At 31.5% G+C, this 24,912-nt stretch overlaps 4 protein-coding genes and 2 non-coding genes across 7 annotated transcripts; 4 read left to right on the plus strand and 2 right to left on the minus strand.

Moving 5' to 3' along the window:
- The first annotated feature begins 3,198 nt into the window (after positions 1–3,198).
- On the plus strand, positions 3,199–4,401 carry LOC124915184 (GATA transcription factor 16-like). Of its 2 annotated transcripts, none has more exons than XM_047455854.1 (3): positions 3,199–3,584; positions 3,674–3,796; positions 3,893–4,401. In XM_047455854.1, the coding sequence occupies exons 2-3, from the start codon at positions 3,680–3,682 to the stop codon at positions 4,166–4,168; spliced, it is 393 nt and encodes a 130-aa protein (XP_047311810.1). In that variant the 5' UTR covers positions 3,199–3,584; positions 3,674–3,679; the 3' UTR covers positions 4,169–4,401. The 2 variants fall into 2 exon arrangements, with proteins under 2 accessions (XP_047311810.1, XP_047311811.1); XM_047455855.1 differs by having other exon boundaries at positions 3,679–3,796.
- A 9,452-nt stretch (positions 4,402–13,853) lies between these two features.
- Positions 13,854–16,718, plus strand: LOC124914196 (COBRA-like protein 7). The gene is made up of 2 exons (XM_047454695.1): positions 13,854–14,579; positions 15,049–16,718. The coding sequence occupies exons 1-2, from the start codon at positions 14,009–14,011 to the stop codon at positions 16,464–16,466; spliced, it is 1,989 nt and encodes a 662-aa protein (XP_047310651.1). The 5' UTR covers positions 13,854–14,008; the 3' UTR covers positions 16,467–16,718.
- A 772-nt stretch (positions 16,719–17,490) lies between these two features.
- Positions 17,491–17,685, plus strand: LOC124916838. Its single transcript, XR_007096929.1, has one exon. It is a non-coding gene; the product is annotated as a U2 spliceosomal RNA (small nuclear RNA).
- A 1,555-nt stretch (positions 17,686–19,240) lies between these two features.
- LOC124916837 lies at positions 19,241–19,436 on the plus strand. Its single transcript, XR_007096928.1, has one exon. It is a non-coding gene; the product is annotated as a U2 spliceosomal RNA (small nuclear RNA).
- A 765-nt stretch (positions 19,437–20,201) lies between these two features.
- On the minus strand, positions 20,202–20,888 carry LOC124916394 (E3 ubiquitin-protein ligase CIP8-like). Its single transcript, XM_047457106.1, has one exon. The coding sequence runs from the start codon at positions 20,886–20,888 to the stop codon at positions 20,202–20,204; it is 687 nt and encodes a 228-aa protein (XP_047313062.1).
- Positions 20,889–21,650: 762 nt separating this feature from the next.
- Positions 21,651–24,775, minus strand: LOC124914375 (probable polygalacturonase). Its single transcript, XM_047454912.1, has 6 exons — positions 24,457–24,775; positions 23,885–24,196; positions 23,673–23,793; positions 23,423–23,597; positions 22,608–22,678; positions 21,651–22,517 (listed from the first exon to the last, which is right to left on the minus strand). Exons 1-6 carry the CDS (start codon positions 24,532–24,534, stop codon positions 21,862–21,864), a joined length of 1,413 nt encoding a protein of 470 aa, XP_047310868.1. The 5' UTR covers positions 24,535–24,775; the 3' UTR covers positions 21,651–21,861.
- Between the last annotated feature and the right edge of the window lie 137 nt (positions 24,776–24,912).

Here is a 24,912-nt window from a genome sequence, read left to right on the forward strand (position 1 = left end):
GTTGTTTGGTGGGGAAATGGACTCGGTGATGGGCGGGGTTTGGATGTGTATTGGGATGGTTATTGGTTCGGATTGAGATGGGTGAGTTGAGTTTGGGTTTTGGACAAGAGAAAAGGGAAATTTTGTTTCGTCAAAAATGACGTGACGAGAGATGATAAATCTTTTTGAGGCTGGGTCGTAGCATTTGTAGCCGCGATGATTAGAGGGGTATCCTAAAAAGACACAAGGGGTAGAGCGTTTATGAAGTTTGTGAATAGTGGTTGGAGGAAGAAGAGGATAGCAAAGACAACCGAAAATTTTTAGGTGAGAGTAAGAAGGAGTTCGGTTATATAGAAGTTGAGTGGGTGAGAAATTTCGAATTTGTTTATTTGGAAGAATATTTAGGAGATAAGTGGTCATTTCGAGGGCGTGATGCCAAAAATTTAACGGGAGAGAAGCATGAGTAAGCAATGTTCGAATCATGTTATTTATGGTGCGTATTTTTCTTTCTGCTTTACCATTTTGAGGAGAAGTATAGGGGCAAGAGAGGCGAAATTGTAGACCATTTTTGTCACAAAATGTACGAAATTGACTGTTGTTATATTCAGTTCCGTTGTCACATTGGATTGTTTTAATGGGCTTTTGAAATTGTGTTTGAATTTGATTTTGAAGTGTAGAGAAGACGGAGAATACTTGGGATTTGTTTCCAATTGGAAAAGTCCAAAGGAAATTTGTGTAATCATCAAGAAACAGAATATAGTATTTATGTCCATTTGTACTTAGCACAGGCGACGTCCACAAATCACTATGAATAATATCGAATGGGGAAGTAGTATAAGAGACAGAATTGGTAAATGGTAACTTAACTTGTTTACCAAAGATGCAAGACTCACAGAGTTTAGACCCTAAAACGGGCTTACAAGAAATAGAATTTGATTTATTGAGAGAATGCAAAATATCGACACCGGGGTGTCCTAATCTATTATGCCATAAATTTGACGAAATTGCAGTAAACGAAGAATTAGTTGGGGGTTTTTGGCTTTGGCTCGACAGAGAGAGTGGGTAGAGATCCCCCGAGCTATTGTTCCTCATGATAACCTTCCCCGTCTGGAAATCCTTTACAGAAAAACCAAGTGAGTCAAATTCTACAGAGACGTTGTTATCACGAGTAAACCGACGAATAGATATAAGATTTTTAATGAGTTTGGGAGCATGTAGAACATTGTTCAGAAGTAAGGGTGGTAAGGGTGGTTTTAAGTTAGTTTTACCAATACCGCGAATCGGGATTTCCTGTCCACTCCCAACAATGATATTTTTAACACAATTTAAATTAGAATAAGGCGAGAGACTACCTGAGTTGGGTGTCATGTGTGAAGTTGCTCCCGAATCCATGTACCAAGTATCGTCAGGCGGAGTAAGGGATAAAGTGTGCATCGCCTGATTGATATCGGTTGCAACGTAACTTTGGGGCTGCTGCTGGCTCGTCTCAGCCATGTAGGCCTGCTGTGGCCGAGAACCGAGTACGCCTGCTCCTGCTGTCCGAGTGTGTTGCTGCTGATAGCCAGAACCGCGCCAGGAGGCGCCTTGTTGCTGTTGACCAGATGCGTGCCAGGGGGCGCTTTGCTGCTGCGGCCAGATCTGTTGTGTCGGGTAGGGACAAGGGGGTGCTGTCCAGCCCGCAGGCGCCCACTGTGCCCATTGCTGTTGGCCAGGAGGTGCCCAGAATTGCTGCTGCTGGTGGTATGTGCGGCTGGTGTTGCGACCGCGTCCTCTGCCGCGCTGGCTGCGTCCTCGGCCCTGGCCGGCCTGTTCCTGCGCGCTAGAGGTGCCCTGCTGCTGCTGCTGGCCGGTAGCACGGGCTGATTGGCTAGAGTTGTTTCCGCGGCCTTGGCTACGATCGTCCGAGGCAATAAAAGAGGTGTTTGTGTGGACGAATTCATCCTTCCTTGTTTCAACAAGGAGCAAATCAGATCTAGCATCGTAGAAAGATGGGAGAGGCTTCTTTTGACCTATTATGGTGGCGATTGTTTCGTAGTTTTCATTCAAACCCCCAAGTAGACGCAACACCAGTCGATTTTCAGAAACGGGGCAATCAACATTAGCAAGTTGATCCGCAATCATCTTCAATTCAGTGCAATAAGCACTCATGTTTGGGAAATCATTGAGACGAATTTGAGAAAACCTATTTTCAAGATACATAGCGCGAGAACCTGTGTTATCTTGAAATATATTCGCTAAACGTTCCCAAGCCTGAGCAGCCGTCATACCAGGTTTTTGGATCGTGTTTAGTAGATCCTTGGATATTGTTCCAAATATCCATTGCTTGACAAGGGCGTCAAGGCGTTTCCACAGAAGAGAGTCGGTCTCGGAAGATGTTGAAGGTGTTTCGGAGGCGTTGGGAGTTTTTGGTTTGAGATGTTCGTAAACATTGTGAATCAAGCAGTGGTTTTCGAGAAGGTCTGCCCAAGAGAGATATTCCTCGCTACCCATCTCTAGGGTGATAGGAATTATGGAGCGGAGATTGTTAACAGAGAAAGCAGAGTGGTATTGAGAAACAGACATGGTGGTGGGCGTCTGACTTTGATTGGAGGAGGAGTCTGAATTAGTAGGTGGGACAGACATTAGAAGTTTGTGCGTGAGGCAGCAAGGTGGGAGGAAGAGAAAAAAAATTCGATTGATGATCTTGAGAGGATCTTTACTCTGATACCATGATAGAGATTAATCCCATGGTCATTAACACACAGAAATGGCAAACTAACAGTCTTACCTATTTGTATATTCCAAAGAGGAAAAATGAATTGATTGTAATAATATATAGAGAGACTATGAACAAATGAAAACAAATCATTTATTGAGAGATTGAATTAATTGTGTACTTATTTATTGTTATAGAAGAACAAAGATTTTATATTAGATTATAATTTCTAAGCACGTGCATATAGTATATTTTAACTAGATCTTCTAGCACAATATTGACCGTCGGATGCTTGTTAATCACATTATTTTTGACCTAGCTTCCTTCTTCAGAGTTACGGCTGGCTGGCTGTGATTAATTATTTTTTTATTTTTTATTTTTTATTTTTTATTTTCTGGGGTTTGTTTTGGCGGGTGTATTGTTGATAGCCCAAAATAAGGAAGGGAAAACAGAAGGGTAGTTTAGTAATTTAACGATAGGGTTGCAGCTAGGGTTTTGAAGGCTCCGTTATAAAGTGTTTTGAAATTGGGTGTCGGTTTATTTGCTTTCGCTATTTCTCTCTCAACAGTCAGTCACTCACCTTTCATCTTCTCTCTCTAGTTTCTCTCTCTACTGTTACTGCTACTATCATCAAATCAAATCTTCTCTCTCCGGCTGCATTCATAGCTTCTTGTTCTTCTTGGCTTGAAATCATTACATATATTATTAGTAGAACCTTGATCGCGCCGTCCTCTGCTCAACGGATCATATCGTGTTTTGCTCTGATCTCATTCGATATCTATCACTGTTCTTCGTCTTGATCTTTCACTGTCAACATCCGCATCCGATCATGTTTCACTAGTTCGTGATCAGATCTTTAAAATAGGTAATCTAAGTGGTGGATCGGTGTAATCAAGTGACTTAACACAAGGTATTTTGCTTTATAAATCTCTTGATCTCTATTTCGTCTGATGAAATGTTAATCGTTGAGTAGTACGTACTGATTTGATGATTTGAAAGATAAGTATGGACGGTACGGCGATGGATTGCGGAGATTTGTCAGACGGAAGCCGTGTGAAGATATGTGTGGATTGCGGTACATCCAAAACACCGCTATGGAGAGGCGGACCAGCCGGACCTAAGGTCGGTCCGATTTAGATTAGGATATATATATAATACTGAAATGTCATCATCATAACTGCTGCTGCTGCTGATGTTATAATGTGTTTATTATTGCAGTCATTGTGCAATGCGTGTGGAATCAGGAGTAGGAAGAAGAGAAGAGCTCTTTTAGGTCTGAATAAAGGATCAGTTGGTGAGGAGAAGAAATCGAAGAAAAGCAAATATGGAGAGGATGATGATGATCCGATGAAGAGGAGGCTGTTGGCGCTAGGTAGTGGAGTATCGTGGCAGAGATCGAGATCGACGGTGGACAAGCTGCGTCGGAAGCTGGGAGAGGTAGAGCAGGCGGCCGTACTGTTAATGGCGCTCTCCTGTGGATCTGTTTATTTTTGAGCATTTAGATAATGACTACTAGTTTTAGTTATGGACCTAATAATGGTCATCATCATCTCCCCTTCCCCTAGTTTAGTCATCAATGAATGAATGAGTGATAGAGAGAGAGTGAGAGTGAAACCCCACAAAAAAAAAGGAAAAATTAAGAAAATTGTACTCTCATCTTCGAGTTAATTTTGTGCTCAACGGCTTCAAATTTATATTAGCATTAATAATATTCTGTTTGTTATTCTATCTTATTAAAAAGGACCAAATTGCCCTAAAATGGGATTTTTATCATATGTAAATTACTAAAATTAGTTGGTTAATAAAATATTATAAAGTTTTGAAAAAATAACTTTACATAAAAAATAATGAATTTGAAGACATAGGTTATTAAGTTTACTACATAATTCTTTACATTATAATCAAATTCCATATTGAATTATTTGGTAATCATTTTTACAGAATTTATACAATGATATTTATTCTCTCGTATCAAAACATTAAATTTATTCGATTTTAAATAAATTGAGTTTTATTGTTGGTGTGTTTTTATCTGAAATCTCTTTGGATGTCTTTGATTCTGTTGGTGGTGAAGTACTCATTCTAAAACGATTATCATTTTACTAACCCACCCTGATAGATATCTTTTTATATCTCATTACCCAATTAAATTTTTATAAAATTATATAAGTTGAAAAATAAAAATATAATTTTATAAAATAATAAATAATTTAAAATTTTTATTATAGAGTTGAAAAAAAATGTTAGAATAAATAAAAAAAAAGTAAAAAATAAAGGTGAAAAAGATGAGAGAGAAATAAAATTTTGTTATTTAAATAAAAGTTAAAATGATGAATTGAGGTGTAATGAAAATAAATTTTTTTTTTTTTTTGAATTTTAAAATAAAATTTAAGAGAGGTGTGAATAAAAATAAAATAAACTATATATTTAAGATGATATTTGTTATAATAAGTTACGTGAAATGTCACATTAATTCTTAATAAATAAATTGGATTTGGAACATAAAAGACTTTTTTTCATGACCCAGTGCTTTCTAAACTTGTTTTAAATTAATATTCGTTGCTAACCAATGCTTTCTAAACTTGTTTTAAATTGATATTTGTTACTAACAAGTTATTAGTGTTTATTATGAAGGCCCTTACCCTATCTTATTATGTCCAATGAAATCAGTGTGTTTGTTTCACAATTGATATATACTTTGATATTTGGCCTTTAAAGGTTGTTTTTTTTATTTAAATTTCCATTAATGTTGCAACTTGTTGCTCTGTATTATAATTTTAAAAAATAAATGTTTGGCTATCTGTTTTATAATATTTTTTTTATAATTTAAAAATGGTCAATAAAATAAATTAAAACTTTAACATACTTTTTATAGCAACATTGATTTTGTAATATTTAAATTACAAAAATGTATTTGAAAATTTCTATTATATTCCAATTCTTCAAATTTTAGTTTCATTTTATATAATAAAATATTGACTTTCATATTTGTACAAATTATATAAAAAAAAATATTTATTTTATTTAAATAAGTTGAGATTGTTAGAGTATTTGGAATTTTTTACCAAAAACTCGGAAACAATTTTTTATCGAATCATTTAATTAAATAACCAGAATATTAAAATATTTATATAAAATTTAAATACAAAATAATATTATAATAATTATAAAAAATTAAAAAATAACTTATTTTTCATTTAACATGATTTAAAACCCAAATAACTACCTCACACAACCCTATCTTATGTGAAATTTCTCTATTTTTTATATTATACCAAATATTTTTTATTTTTAAATATTTTCACTTACAAAAATAAGGTAAATTTGATTTTCATGGACAAGCTCATGATATACACATCATTGTTTGGTTTGTAAGGGTGTTTAATAACAATATTGTCAAGTCAACAGTAAATATTGACTTTCTTGAAGATTCCCTAAAGTAAATAATTTTTATTTAATTGTTTACTTTTAATATAAAAAAAATGTTAGCATTTTAAATTACCAAATGCATTACAGTAGAGTAGATTAAAAGTTCTAGTTTTTGATAAAATAATTTGGATATAATAATAATAATAAATGATCTAAAATTTATAAATTATATAAATAAAAACAATTTAATATGTAGTTGAAGAATAAACAATTTAATAATTTAGTGATTGAATAATAATTAATAAGCCATGTAATTGGAAGCACATTCATTACAATAATTATATTTAAAAAAAAAAAAAAAGAATCATGTGCTCCACTAGAAACCAAAGATTTTGTCAGTAACAACAACTCATGACCCATAATTGGGTTGAGGGTAGGACCCGCACCTGAAACTCCTGACCCGTTTTTGTGCTGATTTGCTCCATCTCTCCAAAAATGAGCTAAATTGAATTGTAAAGCATTATTCTAAAGACCCAATATCAGAGGTTATTTGTAGTAATTCTTGATTTGATAACAAATAATTGGAATGAATAATGATACACTGCAATTAACTTTTCAAAAATAAATAATAGAATGATATAAAGTAGCAAATATATAAAGGCAAATCCAGCCCATGCTATAATGTTTATCAGATTATTTCTCAATGGGCCTCTTTATTCACTGATAAATGGTAGAGGTGATCATTGAATTTTACCAAATAGTCTTACACACTTACCGATATATTGATACAAGATTTTAATATTATTATTATTATATATTTAAATAATTGAACAAGTTCAATTTACACTCGAATATATAAAATTATACAGATATACAAACTTGATATTATTTTTCTTTGTTATTTTGTTTGAATGTGTTATTATATGAGTGTTTTATACATAATTTTATTTAATTATCTATTTTTTAAAAAATTTGTTTAAAATTTATATAGAATTATTAAATGTACAACATATCAAAAATTTATCAAACAATATATTTATACTGGTCTGATATATGATTTTTAATTTTGATTCAATATAATCTATTTATATAGTCAAATTTAAAATTATTCAAAAACAGACAAAACTCAATAGTCTATAACAACTTATTTTGGATTTCATTTTTTCTAAAATAAATAAAAGTATATGTATTTTTTAAGATAGTATGATTATACTCTTTTAAAAATGAGATCCGATCTTATAAAATATATATAATATAATATGCTCTAAGAGTTCGATTATGGATTGTAAATTTATAATGATATTTTTAGTTATAAAATAATTTATATTTATAAAAAATATATATTTAAAAATCAATAAATTAATAATTAACCACTAAACTTGTTTTCCTTTCTAACTATTATATATATATAAAATGATAATTTGATTTGTATCAATTATTTTATTATATTAAATATATATATAACAATTTTTTTAAAACTTAATTGGCTATATAAATAAAAACAAATTTATTTATTTGATTATTTGTCTCTCTTCTTTCTATTATTATTTTTACTTCTCTTCATATTTCTTAATTTAATTTTTAAAAATTTTATACGTTTTTCTCAATATAAAATTTTAATAAATAATTTTATATTAAACTTTAAAAATATTTACACCTTACTTTTTAATTAAAATTTCCAAATAATTTATTAAAAATAATAATTTTACACCTTCTCTATATATTTATTATTTATATAATATATATAATTAGTATATTAATTAAAATATACTAATATAATATTGTACAAAGTCCAAACCCATTAAAATATAAACTCTAAAATAAGAACTGTATATGGATTATCACATTAGTGAGTAATTAAATTTACAACAAATATCAACCACTTAGAAGTTAGAACCACACCGAATCCAACACGGTGGAGTAACTAAAAAAATGGCCAATTAACATAAGTTTTCTATATTATAAACAAAATTTAAGTTACTGGGCCTACTGGCTGGATGATAAAGACTGGGCTTGATTAAATAGCCCAACAAATGACGAAGAACAACAAAGCCTTGAGAGTTGAGAAATTAGAAGAATAAAAAGACAACTTAAACTCCAAAATTGAGAGTTAATTAAAATTGTAAAGTTTAATTTAAAAATATTAGTTATATATAAATTAAGTATTTTAAATATTAAAATTTTTAAAAAACATATATATTTAAATATCAAATTAATTTAAAATTAATAACTAGAAAATGACAATATATAAAAGTTATATTTATAAAATTAATCATGTCAATTTATTTATTTGAATAAATAATATTTTTTTTTAATTTATAAATATAAATTAGCTCTTTTTAATTTAAAAACGTAAAATCGATATTATTTATATTTGTAAAATATTATTACTAAATATAAAATCGTAAAATTTAACTATTTAAAAGCTTACCTAAAATAATACTCTTTAACTTTTTATAAAATTGTGAGATTAGAACCGGTCACAATTTCATTGATTAAGCCAATAGCTCTATTATAATTAATACTTAGATTAGCATTTGTCCAATTTTTTAAGCCTCTCTTAGAATTATTGGAACTCTTAGTGGAAGTTACACAATATGCTCTCCCTCTTCTGTGCAACTAATTTAGGAATAGATTGTGAAAGAGTTAATGAGACCTAACCTTTTTATTATTAACTTTATCTTTGTAGGCTACCCTAAAAAAACATTTTTAGTAGTACTGTAACGTCTAAAATAAAATCGACAATTTTTTAAAAGGATTATTTTGAATTCGATAGTCGTCGTTACATAATTTATATTTCTTTTGAAACGATAAATCTAAATGATAGGAGAAAAATATACATTTAAAATTTGTCGATTTATAATAGTTTTATTTTTTTAGAGTCATTGTCACATAATTTTACTCTTTGAAAATTATGAAAGAAAAATAATTCGTGCGTTCGAACGTATTTTTTGAAATTTTATTATTGGTTCAACGCTATATTTTACGTGTTCGTCAAATACAGTTTCTACATTCAACTTTTAAACTTTTGACCATTTTATAAAATATTATTTTACACCTTAGTTATTTATTTCATCACAAAACGTATATGCCAATTCAACCTTAAACATAAGTCTAGTTTTTAGTACCAATTTGTTAAAAAAATCAAACTTTTACGCAATTTGATTTTATTATTTTTAGAATTTGTATAATTAATTAAAAGCATTTAAAATCACTAAATAAAAAATAAATAGCCCTTAACTAGTTGAGGGGCCGATTTGGGCGGCAAATTTTAGTGAAAAGGGTTTGTGTGCATGATTGTAGTATGAGTCGACAGCAGTGACGGACTCATAAATATTTTTTCGGGGGCCAAATACATAGTAACGTAGGAGGGGGTCAAATACATAGTAACGTAATATTTTTTTTGCGATCAAATAAATGTATTTTTTAATTAAAATTTTACTCGGTAATTACATAAAAATACTAACAATCATAATTACAAAACAATTACTAAATTATTCTTGTCAATGAGTCGGTACAAAAAGAAGACAAAATCTATTCATTACGTTGACTATATCAATTCAAGAAAATTACCTTTATTTGATGAACTACTTGACTCATCATATCCTCGAAAAGGTAATCTTTGTCTCAATAGAAAGCGTGTTACATCAAACATTGTCGGTAAATGGGTGCAATAATTTATTTCTATGTCACGACCATGTGTACATAAAACGTTTCTCACGCTATGTCTTTGATCTTGAAATGATTTAAATTGAATTCTAGCTTCATTATGACAACTATTTGAAATTTCCATATGACGATTGAATCTTTCTAATGCCCTTTTTCAATTTTTGTACACATCTCCTATAAATGTATCATCTACGTTTTCTATATTTAAAGGTTTGAAAAGATAACACCAAAAATAAAATGATGCATTTTTTGATATTCTATATTCTAATCATGTATATTTGACCAGTAACATTAGACTCATTAGTAAGCTCATTAATTGATTGAGAAGGCTCACCCTGGTCATATAATATAGAAGTACAAATTCGTTTATAGAATATCTCTATTATTTTATATCCTACATAAAATAAATAACTAAAAATAAATATGTGTCACAATCTTAGACCCCTAAATAAAATCTAAAAAATACATTTATTTGTTATTTATTTGTTGAAATAATTTAAAATTAAGAAATATAAAATAATATTTTATCTTTATATTTATATAAATTATTATTTTATCCTTATATTTATATAAATTGTTATTTTAATCTTTATTTTATAAATAATTTGTATTATTAGTTATATTGAAATTAATAATATATATATATAATTAAAATATAAAAATAATAATAATATATGATTTTCATTATTTTATATATAAATTCTTTATATTTTAACTTATATAAATATATTAACTAAAATTTATGTATTATTATAAATATTGTATCTTAGAAAATATTGTTCGTATAAAATAAAATATTAATAATAATTACTTTAATAAAATTATATTTGAAATTAGAATACTATAATTATGAATTAATTTTTTTTATTAATTTTTCTAAAAAGAAAGTGTTAGTTTATATATTAGAAAATAGTGTTGGTATAAAATAAAAAAAAATATATATTTTAACTTTATAAGTATGAGGTTATTATAAAGGAAATGTGAGAGGCAAAGTTTGATTAACTGACCTCCATTATACATTTCAGCTTCAAAATCAGCGAGACTCTAGTAGATCCGTCACTGGTCGATCCAACCGTGTGGATAGGTCCGCAAATCTAAGGCTTTCGGTTGCGTGACCACCTTGTTAGGGTCTTCAATTAGGCATTTTGATCGTACCCTCACCGGTCATGGACCTCGGTCAATGTAGAGGCAGGTGACGTAGGTCAGGAATTTTCTGACACGACTTCGATAAAAAATCAAACTAAAATTTGTTATTTTTGGTTGAAAATAATATTATAAACTAGAGCGGTAAATAAAAACTGATAACCGAACCTAACGTTTACTAATTTTATTTTATCAGTTTATTGGTGAATCGGTTCTAACAATTCCGATTAACCGATTCGATTGTACTATTTTCTACCGGTAATAATTTAATTATATATTTATATTTAATAATTTATATATATTTTAATATTAGATAAATTATAATATTTAATAGTTTATATATATATATTATAGTTTTTTTATAAATTTGAAATTATAATTTTCATATTATTATAATAAAACAAGGTAACTATTATTTTATTAAAATAATAACTCATAGATTTCATTTCTCATTTTTGTGTTAGAAAAAGATTCAACCGTACTGATCCATACTTTGCTGGTCAAATTCATACAAATTAGTTATATAGTAAATTTAAATATAAATATAAAAAAGGTAAAGAAACTAAAAAACAATTATTAACTTATAAAGGTACACTTTTAAAATCTATTATATTATTACACTAATATAATATATAACATATCTCATAAATATATTACCATATAAAAATAATATAATATATTTTAACATACACAATAAATAATAAATAATGAAGAGTAACATAACAGAACAATCGCAAACAGGAGTTTTGAAAAAAATTCATTTAATCAATTTAATATTTAATTAAAAATAATAATTACCGGGTTTCGGTTAAACCCGATTAACTGAGCAAAACTGGTAAAATCGGTAAATTTATAAAATAAAAGATAAAATCACCGAAATGATTAACAAATAAAAAAATATTTGGATTTTTTTTATTAAATAAATTAAAAATTTTAAAATATTTTAAAAACACAATAAAAATGTGGAAGAATAGAGGAAAAAAAAATTATTATTTTTCAACAAATCAAATTAAATTATTTCTACAATATTCTCTCATAAATTATTTTTCCCACTTATTTCTTTATTTGAAATGTAACATCTGCCTATTTTAAAAGCCACAGCTGCAGAACTTGCGGGTAAGTTTTTATTTGTTTTTAAGTAAATAAAAATATTTTAATTAATTTATTAAAAAAATGAAAAATGAGATAATGATTTCATTTTATAAAACGCAATAAACTACATCAAACAATCTCAACGGTGCAATTAATATTTGAAGTTTAAATCTAAAAAATAGTTGAAATAAAGTTCATGATAAAAATGCTCAAACATGTAAAATTCATATTCTTTTAAATCGAAGAGTGGGACCGTCAAAAAGGAAACATGGCTGGCCAATATATAATAATTAAAATATTTATATTTCCGATGGACTCTTTCTATTTTCAAAATTTGAACTACTCTGACCCCAAGTTTCCCACCCTTCACCATAACGCATTTCCCCTATTATATAAAATACATATATATATATATATATATATATATATATGCTATTATAAAAAACAAATTAAAACAATAAAAAATGCTCATTTATTTATATTTAAATATTAATATTATGAATAACAAATAAATAACTCATTAATTCCATTCATATATTTCATTTTTTAATATGTAATTAGTCTGTTTAAATAAAAATATGTCATCTTAAATTAATAAGATTATAATACTTTTGTATAGATCTTTTATATATTATCTTTTGTTAAAAATCAGTTAACTGGTAATATTGTTGATAAGTTGTGAGATTATTTATATAATTTTGACTTCTATTTCAATATTTAATAAAATATTATTATTTTGAATTAAAAGTTTACAGTATTTTTTTTTATCTGTCCACTTTAATCGATTAAAATAATATAAAAGTTATATAGATACATAACGGACATTTTAAACTCAACGGCAATGTTTATAATAATTAATTGTAAAAAAAAACTAAAAAGGAAAATACTTTAAGAAAAAAATGGACACATTCAAACACGCCGTCCTTTAAAATTCAAACAAATGCGACCCTTTTTATTTTGTTATTTTCACAAAATAAAATAAAATAAAAGTAAAATGATAAATATGTCCTTCAACTTTCACCGTGTACTCGATTTTAACCCAATGTTTTGCACTAAAATGGATCATATTGCCTGGTTTACTCACCTGTCACCGGAGACGTTTTTTTTTATTTTATTTTAATAAAAATATTGTTATCGTTTATAATCCTATAATGATTTAATTCCATTTAAAGGGTTAGATTCTAAATAAAAAAAGTTATTACAAATATAAAAAGCTTAATTAATTACAATTATAAAATAATGATAATTTTGATAACTTATTGAGTACAATTTTTTTCATATCATATTTTATTATTATATTATTTATTTTTTCATTTTAAGATATATGGATCTTAAATTTTTTTTTTTTTTAAAAAATCACTAATTAGACAACACCTAAAAATAAGGCTTTCCTAATATCTCATTTGTTACCTTTTTATTTTATATTTTTAATTTATTTAAAAATTATTATTTTTTATCGTATTTATTATAGTTTGATTTAGATTAAATAATGTTGTGAAATATTTTTTAATTAAGTATATATTAACAAATTTAATAATATTTATTCGTTAATCTCAACTTCAGTTTTAAACTTTTTCAAATTGTCTGCATAAATTAATCTAGATGGTTAATTATTAAAAAATCTCAATGTATGTGAATTTATAATTTTTATGTTTTATTTAGTTTATATTATTTCATTAAATTATGACAATTATTATTAATTAATTATTTTGTTTACATGTTTTAATCAAGTTAACACGACATCATCAGTGTTGACCGTGGAATAACGGAGAAATTGAAAGTTTATAATAAAAAAAAGTGAATCCATGAAAGTTGAAGGACAACATTGGAAATATGTTGTTCCGCATAAACAAATAGAAGAAATCTCAAAGACAGCTTTCATTCATTCATCATCTCCTTCCACTCCGCGTTTTCTTTTCTTCACCAACTCTCTCTCTAGAAATCATCACCTGTCTTTACATTACTCGGTCATCTCTCTCTCTCTCCTTAAATAAACTAGATCGTTTATCAATCCATCGCTAATACATTTCACAGTTTGAAGTTCGAAAAAGTAGTCAGAAAATGGCCCCTGTTTGGTTCTCTCTGGGCGGCTTATTAGTCCTTTCCCTCTTCTCATCCATTATTACCCTTTCTCTAGCTCAAACCCCTACCGCCCCTATCCCTCCAGTCGCCCCTGCGCCATCGCCGGACTCTGATTCTTGCAATGGAATCTTCTTGTCATATGCCTATACAGACGGCGAAAGGATTCCTCCGATCCTCAAATCCAACCTGTCTGCGCAACCCTACCGGTTTGAATCCACTTTGACCGTGCTTAACAACGGCCTTGATGAGCTTAAATCATGGCAGGTCTTTGTCGGATTTCAGCACAAAGAGTTGTTGGTGTCTGCTTCTAATGCTGTCATCACTGACGGGACTGTTTTTCCGGCTAATGTCGGTAACGGGACTGTTTTTGCTGGGTTTCCTTCAACTGATCTGAAAACAGCTATTGACACCGCTGGTGACTTGACCCAGATGTCTGTTCAGATCAATTTAGTTGGAACCCAATTCGGAGTTGCATCACCCAGTATACCTATGCCGGTGAATATATCTCTGGTGAATGATGGGTTTGTCTGTCCTAAACCCACTATGCAAGGTACGGTTTTTCTTCCTATATTAGTCAACTTGTATGTGGTTCATCGATCTTAATCTTGATGAAACTTTTTTTTATGTGCATTTGATCGATTAATTGATCTTCTCCTTTGTCTGCTTCTGTTGATTTCTATTTAAGCGTAAGATACGATTGCTGATTGATTCATCGTATTGAAATTTCTCCATTCTGTGATTGTTAGAACGAGTCTTGATTGAAAATTAGCAAGATCATATTAGATTAGATCATCCATTGAGGAATAGTTCAAAAGTAGCATCCCTGACTCATTCTACAAAGAATCAATTTGAGAAACATATTATATTATTACTGTGGATCTTTGAAGAAGTTCTGAAACTTTGATTGTTCACCTGATCTGCTTCAATTCAAAGTAGAAATGGTTAACCATAGCTTATAGAAGTAACTTGTATTCTTTGATCGAATCAAGAAGAAGAAATTCATGAGAGTTTAATTGCAGGAAGGAGACTAATGGAAGTTTGCTGCATCAAAGATGTGAATTTCAAAACAAACGTCACCTTAGACAATGGATTCCTTCCCCGGCAAAAGGGCGATCTCACGATAGTCTATGACGTTCTCAGGACATACGAAACAAGTTACTGGGCACAGGTCACAATTGCGAACCATAATCCCCTCGGACGTCTGGATTATTGGAAACTAAGCTGGGATTGGATGGTGGATGAGTTTATCTTTGCCATGAAAGGTGCTCATACTTCTGTGGTCGATTCAACCCCCTGCATATTCGGTAAACAAGGTCAGTTCTACAAAGACTTGGATTTTTCAACTGTCATGAATTGCGAAAGAAGGCCAACAATTGTCGACCTTCCGTTGGATAGAGCCAACGACACAAATATCGGGAAGATACCTCTTTGTTGTCGAAACGGCACAATCCTACCGCCCCAAATGGACTCGAGCAAATCGGTTTCAGCTTTCCAGATTAATGTCTTTAAAATGAGTCCAGATCTGAACCGGTCTCAGATTACCCCGCCCCAGAATTGGAAGATAAATGGAACCTTAAATCCCGATTATCAATGTGGCCCGCCAGTTCGTGTCAGCCCGAGCGAATTCCCAGACTCCAGCGGTCTTCCGGTGAATTCAACTGCCGTGATAAGCTGGCAAGTAGTCTGCAACATCACACAGCCGAAGGGAGTAAGCCCGAGATGCTGTGTTTCATATTCTGCGTTTTACAACGAATCAGTCATACCATGTAAAACATGCGCTTGTGGCTGCCCGGGTAATTCTGGTCGGACATGCAGCACAACTTCACCCGCCCTTCTCCTTCCCTCCCAAGCACTTTTAGTCCCTTTCGAAAACCGAACTGCGCTTGCTCTCGCCTGGGCTGATCTCAAACACTTCCCCAAGCCCAATCCACTTCCCTGTCCTGACAACTGCGGTGTTAGCATCAACTGGCATTTAAACGCAGACTATACAAAAGGATGGACTTCAAGGATAACCCTCTTCAACTGGGAAGACATACCCTTTGCCGATTGGTTCGTTGCAGTTGAAATGGGAAAAGCATTTCCGGGTTTCGAAAAGGTGTACTCCTTTAACGGATCGACAATGGAAGATGTTAACAATACCATATTCATGCAGGGGCTGAAGGACTTCAACTATCTTGTAGCAGAAACCGATTCGGTTGACCCTACAAAGAATCCACGTGTGCCAGGTAAGCAACAATCGGTTATATCGTTTACAAAGAAGCAAACGCCTGGAATTAATGTGGTTACGGGAGATGGGTTTCCTACGAAAGTGTTTTTCAATGGGGAAGAGTGTTCGCTTCCCACAGTTCTTCCTCTAAGCCATGCTGTTTATGAAAGGGCCTCAACCATTTCGTTGCTCCTGTCGACAGCAGTATTCTTGTTGTTGGTCTGGCAATAGATCGTTTTGCAGATTAGTTGATGATAATGAAAGGATACACATAAGAGCAGAAATTGGAAAACATTGAATGAAGGTGGTAATGAGTTAAGAAGTGGATTAATATTGCAAAATGAAAAGAGGGATATTCACAATTGTTGTACATGTTTGATGAACCATTTTATTTTTGCGTTCTTGATTCTTTGTATTACTATTACAATATACTACAAACATCGTTTTGATGAACTGAAAATAGGATTATAACATGTTTAGTGATTCTCAGTTTGCAGGTATTTCTATTATAGACATTCTGTTTCATTGCATAGTTTTTTAATGAACATATTTTGTAACTTATTGAAAGAATTATTAAGCAGATGTATGTTGATTATTTCAATTAACAACTGACCCGTTTCTCAAATCTCTTCCCCATAACAAAAGCAAATGGAGGTGTGATTGGAAAAATGTGTCGTTTTTATTTAGAAGCTTAAATCTCATCTGAGGCTGGTTAATTACTCCTTGCTGCAATTTCATCAGTAAAATCTGTAAGGCAAGATTAAGGGCTTCTCCATGGAATGGCTTCCCATGGGAAGAATGCAATTTTAGAATGGTCTTGCAATTCTAATTCTGTATAAATTTAGATACAAAGCAATTGCAATCCTTGTTCAAATAAAAATATATACCAGAAGCATCTTCTTCTCCATTATTCAAGCTGCAATCTATCAGCAATAGTACTATTCCTTAAGCGTCAATCTTTGATGGCAACACTCAGAGAATCTTTGGAGATCAAAATTCATGAGTAAATAGGCAAATGTCGAGCTACAGAAGGACAAATTCATTTTAATGTACGATTAAGTTCTTCAAGCTTTTTAGCTCAAGGCTCATCCTCATATCGTCTACACAATAGATAGAGAGAAACCAGAACGTCGTCTTTGTAGATCTTCATAAAACATTTTGTGTGTTCTGTGATAGTTAGTCCCACATCGGAATATAACTGGGGCGTATAAAGAAGCTGGAGATTTAAATTGGAGACAAAACTATTGTTCAATTCATACCTTTCTCGGCCTTTTGGCTAAGATCAAGTGTAGTATCTGTTCTTATCAGTTTAATATCTGATACGTGGGCCATCGGCCTACATGATATTAAATTAATTTTTCTAGGGTGAAGGCCCACCACAGTAGCTTGCTATTGGGGACTTCAAGCGTTGTCTAGGCGTTGCACTATTGCCCAGGCCTGCGCACCCACCCACCCAATATAGTTTAAATATCTGTGTTCCAATTCAGTATGTTTCTTTTAATCTTTAATTTAAGTGACAGTTACATTTATGTAATACTGTGAATTTATTTATTCTTTTGTTAGAAATAATATTAGGAATCAAATTTGCCATTGCTAATGCTCTAGCTTTATCTTGTTATTATAAATATACACATTATTTCACTCCATATTTTTTTGTTTATAAGTAGATGAGCTGATGTAAACTATGTGCAAATCATTGATTTGATGGTCACTATGATTATTGGATTATGCTAATGGTTACTATGACTATATGCTAATCCTTGTTTTCTTAATTCATCAAAACCTTATGAAACTCCAACATTCTTTGAGAATTTATAAAACTATTTCAGCTGTCAGTAGTCCTCACAGAACCCGTTTGTTCAGTGTTCTTGTTCCTCAAATGCAGGTAAATAACGTAGTAGTCTTTTTTGTCACCTTCCATCCAACCCCATGTCACAAAGTCAGCAATTTTGGTATCATCTTTGCATATCTAAGTCCACATGTTATTATATGTTGTTGAGTGTTAGGGTTGCTGTTTTGATCATTCTTTTTGTGTTGTTTCTTCTTTGTAATCTCCTTATATTAATATAATTTAGTCTGTTTTAGTCAAAAAAAAAAAAAAGAAGAAGTGATGAGTTTTCTTTGACAATTGTTGTACATGTTTGAACTATGTTATTGACCAGTTTGATAGGAACACTCAAGAGTCTGTCTCTTCGGAGATCAAGATTGTTTCCTGTAATATGCAAGAACACCGTATATCACACCCAAAGGAGTTACCCAGTTAACCGAAGATCAAATCAAGAGCAGAAAAAAGAAGGCCCACACTAATGTTCAAGTCCACAAGGCTCACCTCTTGGCTAATCCAGACTTCTGAATTGGGAAAACACTAACACTTCTGTTTCATATTCTGTTGCTTTTTATTTTATTTGTATTCACAGCCTGCTTGAATCTCATTTCAGCTGAAGCAAGGCTGGGATTGCATTCAAGCATGTTGAACTTCTTTCATGACTGGTTTCATATTAATTATAAAAAAACTGTCGGGAAACTTCCTTAACATATATAAGTGAATAGACATACAAAGTAAGAAAAGGGACAGATTCATTTCAACTTGTTGATTGAATTTCTTTAAGATCTCAAGAAAGAAATTCCATCTGTATTATAATAAACCCCCTTTTTAAAGTGGAAAACTTAAGGAAGCCTGAAACACACGAAAACGAGTTGAGCTGGACAAAGAGATAAGAGAGATTCATTTGCAAATAGACAAATAAGAGATGAAGGAGAACAAAGGTTGAGATAAGAGAAGAAAATATCGAGTTAGGGAAGAACAAATCAATTTTATGCCGTCGTCTACATATGATACAAGAGAAACCAGAAAGTCGTCATTGTAGATCTTCATGAGGTTTCATGTGTTATGTGAAAGAAAAAAGATAAGAAAAGAGAAGAGTTGTTTATCCCACATCGAAATACGAGAGGCAAGGCTCAAGAATCTGGAGAAATAAATTGGAGATGAAACCATTGTCTAAATCATACCTTTCTCGGCCTTTTGGCTAAGATCAAGTGTAGTATCTGTTCTTATCAGTTTAATATCTGATACGTGGGCCATCGGTCCACATGATATTAAATTAATTTTTTAAGGGAGAAAACCCATCACAGTTGCTTGCTTCTGGGGTTTTCAAGCGTCGCCTAGGCTTTGCACTATCGCCCAGGCCTGGCGCATCCCCCAAATGTAGCCCAAGTATTTATGTTAATCCAAATGTAGACTAATAACACAAATATAGCCATTGACTTGAATATGGATTCTAATTAAGAAGAAAAGATGGAAAAAAATGAAAGATAAGAAATGCCCATTGAATTAAAGAGGTCACCTTAACATCTTGGACATTCATATACTCACCTCAAGAAAAACTAAGAATAGTTGGCTGGGCCCATTAGAAAGGCATTATAATATAATGACTACACCTGTTTCTTCCTATACGGGCTACACCCATGACCCAACACCAATTGGATAACTCCTCAAAATGAGCAGTAGCAGCAGCAGAGTCACTTCAAGACTAGCATATCTTTCAAAACAACTCTAATGGCCATGGAGGATTCAGACTAGAGAGAGCCAGCCACACACACAGAGACCAGTCTATGAATGTCACCCAAAGCTATAGTCCCTCAGCCTATTTAATAACTCAATATCAAGATGTCCATTTACCACCTATTCACAGCCATATCACTACAATCATGATATCACACTATCAAATCAGCAACAACAATGGGAAACATCATCAGTTTCATCATCATAATACCAATTGATTGAATTCATAAAGAAACACAAACTACAATGAAGAAGATATCCAGGATGCAAAACACCAATAGTCAAATTCTAACGAAATATACAAAGTCAAATATGCATATACTTGCTTGTACAGAAGCAGTAGTAGTATTAGTAGTAGTAGTCTCCTTCAAGAAGATGCATTGGAAAGGAAAAAAGAATGGAAGTTAGAATTTCACCCCAATGGCTTTGCAGATGGGACAAGTATTATTCCTCGTTAGCCACAACTTAATGCATAGATTGTGATAAATATGGCCGCAATCCAATTTGCTTACAATCTTCCCACATGTGTATGCTTCCTTGCAAATACAGCATAACCCGTATTCTTTTTCTTCCACCTTTTTTCCCGTAAATATACATTGTTCCAACATCATTTCTAGTACCCCTTCGGGCATCCCTCTATCGATGATCTCAAATTGCTCTTTAATGGACAACAACTCCTCATAAGACATGTATTTGAAGGTATTATTTTCTTCATTTTCATGACTAATAGGGTCCCCTGTCAACCAAAATTCTTGTGCATCCACCCACTCCCAAATGTATCGGGCCATTCTTGCTTCTTCATCAACCTTATTTAGTTCAACATTGTACCACTCCCCTTCTACCACAAGAGACCTTTTTTGTCGCACATTTCTACTTTGGCCATTGTCGTCTTCGTCCTCCTCGTCATCCTCGTCCTCACAGTCTAAGTCATTATAATCGTTATTCTTGTTGTAGTTGCTGGCGGCTGCACTAGTAGTATTTGAACAAGTGCCGCTTTGATTCAGACCAGTACTATTGATATTCGCTTCTTTCGAATTATCATTCATCTCCAATTCTTGCTTTGCTCCATTTAAGTCTTCGTTTTCAGACATACTTTGCAGGAATTGAAGGTATTGAAACTTATCTTCGATCAATTTGTCAACAAAATGCTAGTTTCCCTGGATTCTTGCAAGAAAACCCAAGTCTTCTTCATCAGATATGAGATAACTTCCAAGAAATCTAAATTGCAGAGAATAAAAAAACAACAATTACCTGAAAACACTTGCGAATGAACCTCTCAGCTTTCTCTTCTGTTATTATTAAACAAAACGGTTACAAAATTCAAATCAAATATTTAAACATTTTACACAACAAATAAAATGTAGTTTTTTTATTCACTATTCATTTAAAATACAAATATATATATTTTTTATATTTTATTCTGTCAGTATAAATTGTAAAAAAAAAAAAGTAGTTTTCTAACTATATATAATGAACTATAAAATTCTTACCTACCCACAATTATTTCTATCCCTTCAACGATCTTTATACCACTGGATTCTTTGTTATTTTCTTTTTCTTTTAAAAAAAATGGGACAATGGGAAAAAAGTAGGACAATGGCGCAGAACTTGCGGGGAAAAGTTTCAGTTCGAACACAGGAGTATCCAATTAATAATATTATTATCGCTAGGTTAATTTTTATTTTTTTCTTATTTTACTATCTTCATTTCTGACTTGTTTTACATATTTACTTTTTTTGAAGTTATTATTATTAATAATTTCCTTTGATAATTCACTAGATTCATTATCAACGAATTTAGATAATGAAGTATGATTTTGATTTGAATAAAAATGATGATACACAACAAAAATGACTGTTTACCAAAAATTCCTTACACATGAATCAATAGAATCAGGCTGTAGACTGTACAAGGAATTCACCCAAAATAAAAAAAAATGTAAAAATTGAAAACAATTAATGCTCACAACTACAAATTCAAACCACCTTATATATAGTATTTTCCTCCATCCACCACCATTATTATTCTTTATTCCCAAAAGAATCAAAACCTTTATCTCTAATATCATATAGCTGCCCGTCCATTAGATTCCACCTCAGAATAACAGCTCGACTCCGAATTCAAAAGTTGGGCACAAGGCTCCGGTTTCACCAACCGAGAAGAACCCGACACGTCTGAACAAACCCACGAATCCAACTCGGTCAAAACCGACAACGAAACATTCCACAAACATATCGAAGTAAAAGGAGATTCCTCAATTCCTATAAAGCTCCCTGCCCGACTAATCTTCTTACCCACCACATTTCTCAGCGTTATTCCATCAAAGACCGGAATTGCGTTCGGATCGAAATCAACGTCCGGATGTTTTCCCTTATGTCCGGAGAAACTGACTGCGGTTTTAACGTTTGTGAGCTCGACATCGGAGATCATGATGTTTTCTATGTAACCACCTCGGCCTTTAGTTGTTCTTAGCTCGATTCCAATAAAGGAATTAAGGAGTTGAATTTGTTCGACCAGAATGGAGGAAATTCCGCCCGACATTTCGCTTCCGAGGGCCAGACCGGAGCCCGTGGAGGCTTGAAGGGTTACTTGTTTTATGTGGATGTCGGTCGTGGGTTTACCGTAGGCTATGCCGTACTTGTCCCAACCGGATTTTAGTGCGATTGCGTCGTATCCAGTGCTTATACTGATATTCTTTATGCACACTTGAGAAGATGAATCTGTCAACAACACAAAATTAAAAAAAAATTAAAAATTTATTTGTAAATGAAACCGAATTAAATGGAAAACAAATTTATTGAGATATATACCTGGGACGATACCAACCGTGTAAGGTGATTCCGGAGGTGCATAAACTGAAATATTGTGAATATGCACATTGCTGCAAATAATAGTATAGAATTATGCAATGTTTTATTTTGTGAAATGTTACATGTTTGTATTATTGCTAAGTTTGATTATAAGCTCCTGATACAATAGTTTGATCAATTGAATAATTAAATAAATAACCACACTGACCAAAACATAAAATATACTTGATCAAGCAATACTGAGCTTGTTTGATTATTGAAAAGAATATTGTTAGATGAAAAAGTTATTTATTTTAGCTTTTAATTAGTTGAATTACTATAATATTTTATGTATTAATATTTAAACTTTATAAAAATAAAACAAGGGTATTTTAGTGAATAAATCAATCATATTAAGTAGTTGAAAGAAATCTTATGTCAATTTGTTTTATGGTCTTTGTTTGACTAGGGTTGTAGAATTTTCTAATGATTAATCAAATAATTTAAATTATTTGCTAAATACACTTATTTTTTCAAAATATTTTAATATTTTTAACCCACATAATTTTACTTTTACATTTAACAATACATGTAATAATATTTTCAAATAATGTGTGGCAAGTAGTAATACATGAAACAAGCCAATGGTTTTGGTTTTGTGACCAGGCCATGTTTGTCTGTCTTTTTCTCTCTCTTCTTTACTATTATTCTTCTCATTTACTTACCCTTGTAGTAGATTCACTTATCTTTCCATATTCAATGAGAAAATGGGTCTGACTATGAAATAAAATAAAGAGATTATTTTTAAGCACAAAAAATAAAATAAGAATATTTACCTGCAATAAACGGGATGGAGAGCATAAGCCGGAGAATTGATGAATGTGATGTTTGAAATTACAATATCTTGTGAAGCAATAAGTTCAACAAGATGAGGACGGCTCAGATTTAGACTTCCAGATTTATACCAATTCCACCAGATCAATCCCTGTCCGTCGATTGTTCCATTGTCTCCTATAAACATCAAACCAATTCAATTCAAAAAACAATTCAAAATCTAGATCTAAGAATTCTTCTAATTAATTTTACCCGTTATGACAACATCGGTTAACTTGTATCCATTGATTAAACTCCGATGCCTTCCACCGGGATGTTCAACGCCTCGCCCATATGATGGCAATGCATCTGCAATCCCCCAATTTGAAGAATCCTATGTATAATTAACCAACCAACCAAACAAACATTCGATCACATTTAAGAAATGGGTTTGATTTTCAAATGATATAAAAAACCCAACCCACCTGAGATCCAAGAATGGTTGCTCCTTTAGCCAAGAAAACAGTGAGATGACTTGTAAGATTAAAGCTTCCCGTCAGCCACTTTCCCGGCGGCACATAGAGCTGAGCGCCGCCCTTATCAGCTAAAGAATTGAGATAAAAGATAGCATTCTGAAAAGCAAGTGTGTTTAATGTTTTCCCATCTCCAACTGCTCCGAATTCCAAAATAGATACACTATGAGGCCTATGTTTTAACGTTGGATTCTGATTACATTGTCCCTCCTCACTACCATTGCTCACTACCGCCAGATACACCAATGCCACCGCCGCCGCCGCCTGAGGTTAATTAATTAATTAAATAAATAAATAAATAAAGAAATCTCAAAAGACTCAGATTTGAATCAAAACCCAGATTCAAATCATCGCAATCGCAAGTGGGGGAAATCAGAAAATCAAGAACCCTAAATTAAAAACATAGAAAAAAGATGAAAAGACAAGAATGCAGAATCAAGAAACGTTTGCAATTCTTCTTGATTTAGATATATATAGAGAGAGAGGATGAATTGAATTTGAAGAAATTAAGGAAACATACTTACTAGAAGCTTCATAAGAAGAGCGGGTTTGTGGATGATGAGCAGGGGAAGAGACAACACCAGACTCTGATGCAGCATCATCTCCACTCCACCAGACCAAAGAGAAAGAAAAAGGCAGACTATAAAAATACTGTAGCTTTCTAGTTTTTTTATTATTATTATTTTCTTATATTCTAAAATATATGGATCCAAAAATTTCGAGTCTTATTAATTACATACATGACAAGAAAATTTATAACAAGCCTAGCATCCATCCATTGGCCTTGTTTATATATATATATAAACCAAAATTATGAGTTGGCTTATATAATTAACCAAACGGTTATATATTTCTTTTCAAATATCACAATTCATTGATTTTTATTCAGATTAATTTGTATATTGGGTAATTGTGTATTTTTATATTATAATTTTTATATAAGAAACACACATAGTAGATTGAGAAGAAAATTGGATGAT

Source organism: Impatiens glandulifera, chromosome 9, assembly GCF_907164915.1.
Source record: "Impatiens glandulifera chromosome 9, dImpGla2.1, whole genome shotgun sequence".
Taxonomy (NCBI): Eukaryota; Viridiplantae; Streptophyta; class Magnoliopsida; order Ericales; family Balsaminaceae; genus Impatiens; species Impatiens glandulifera.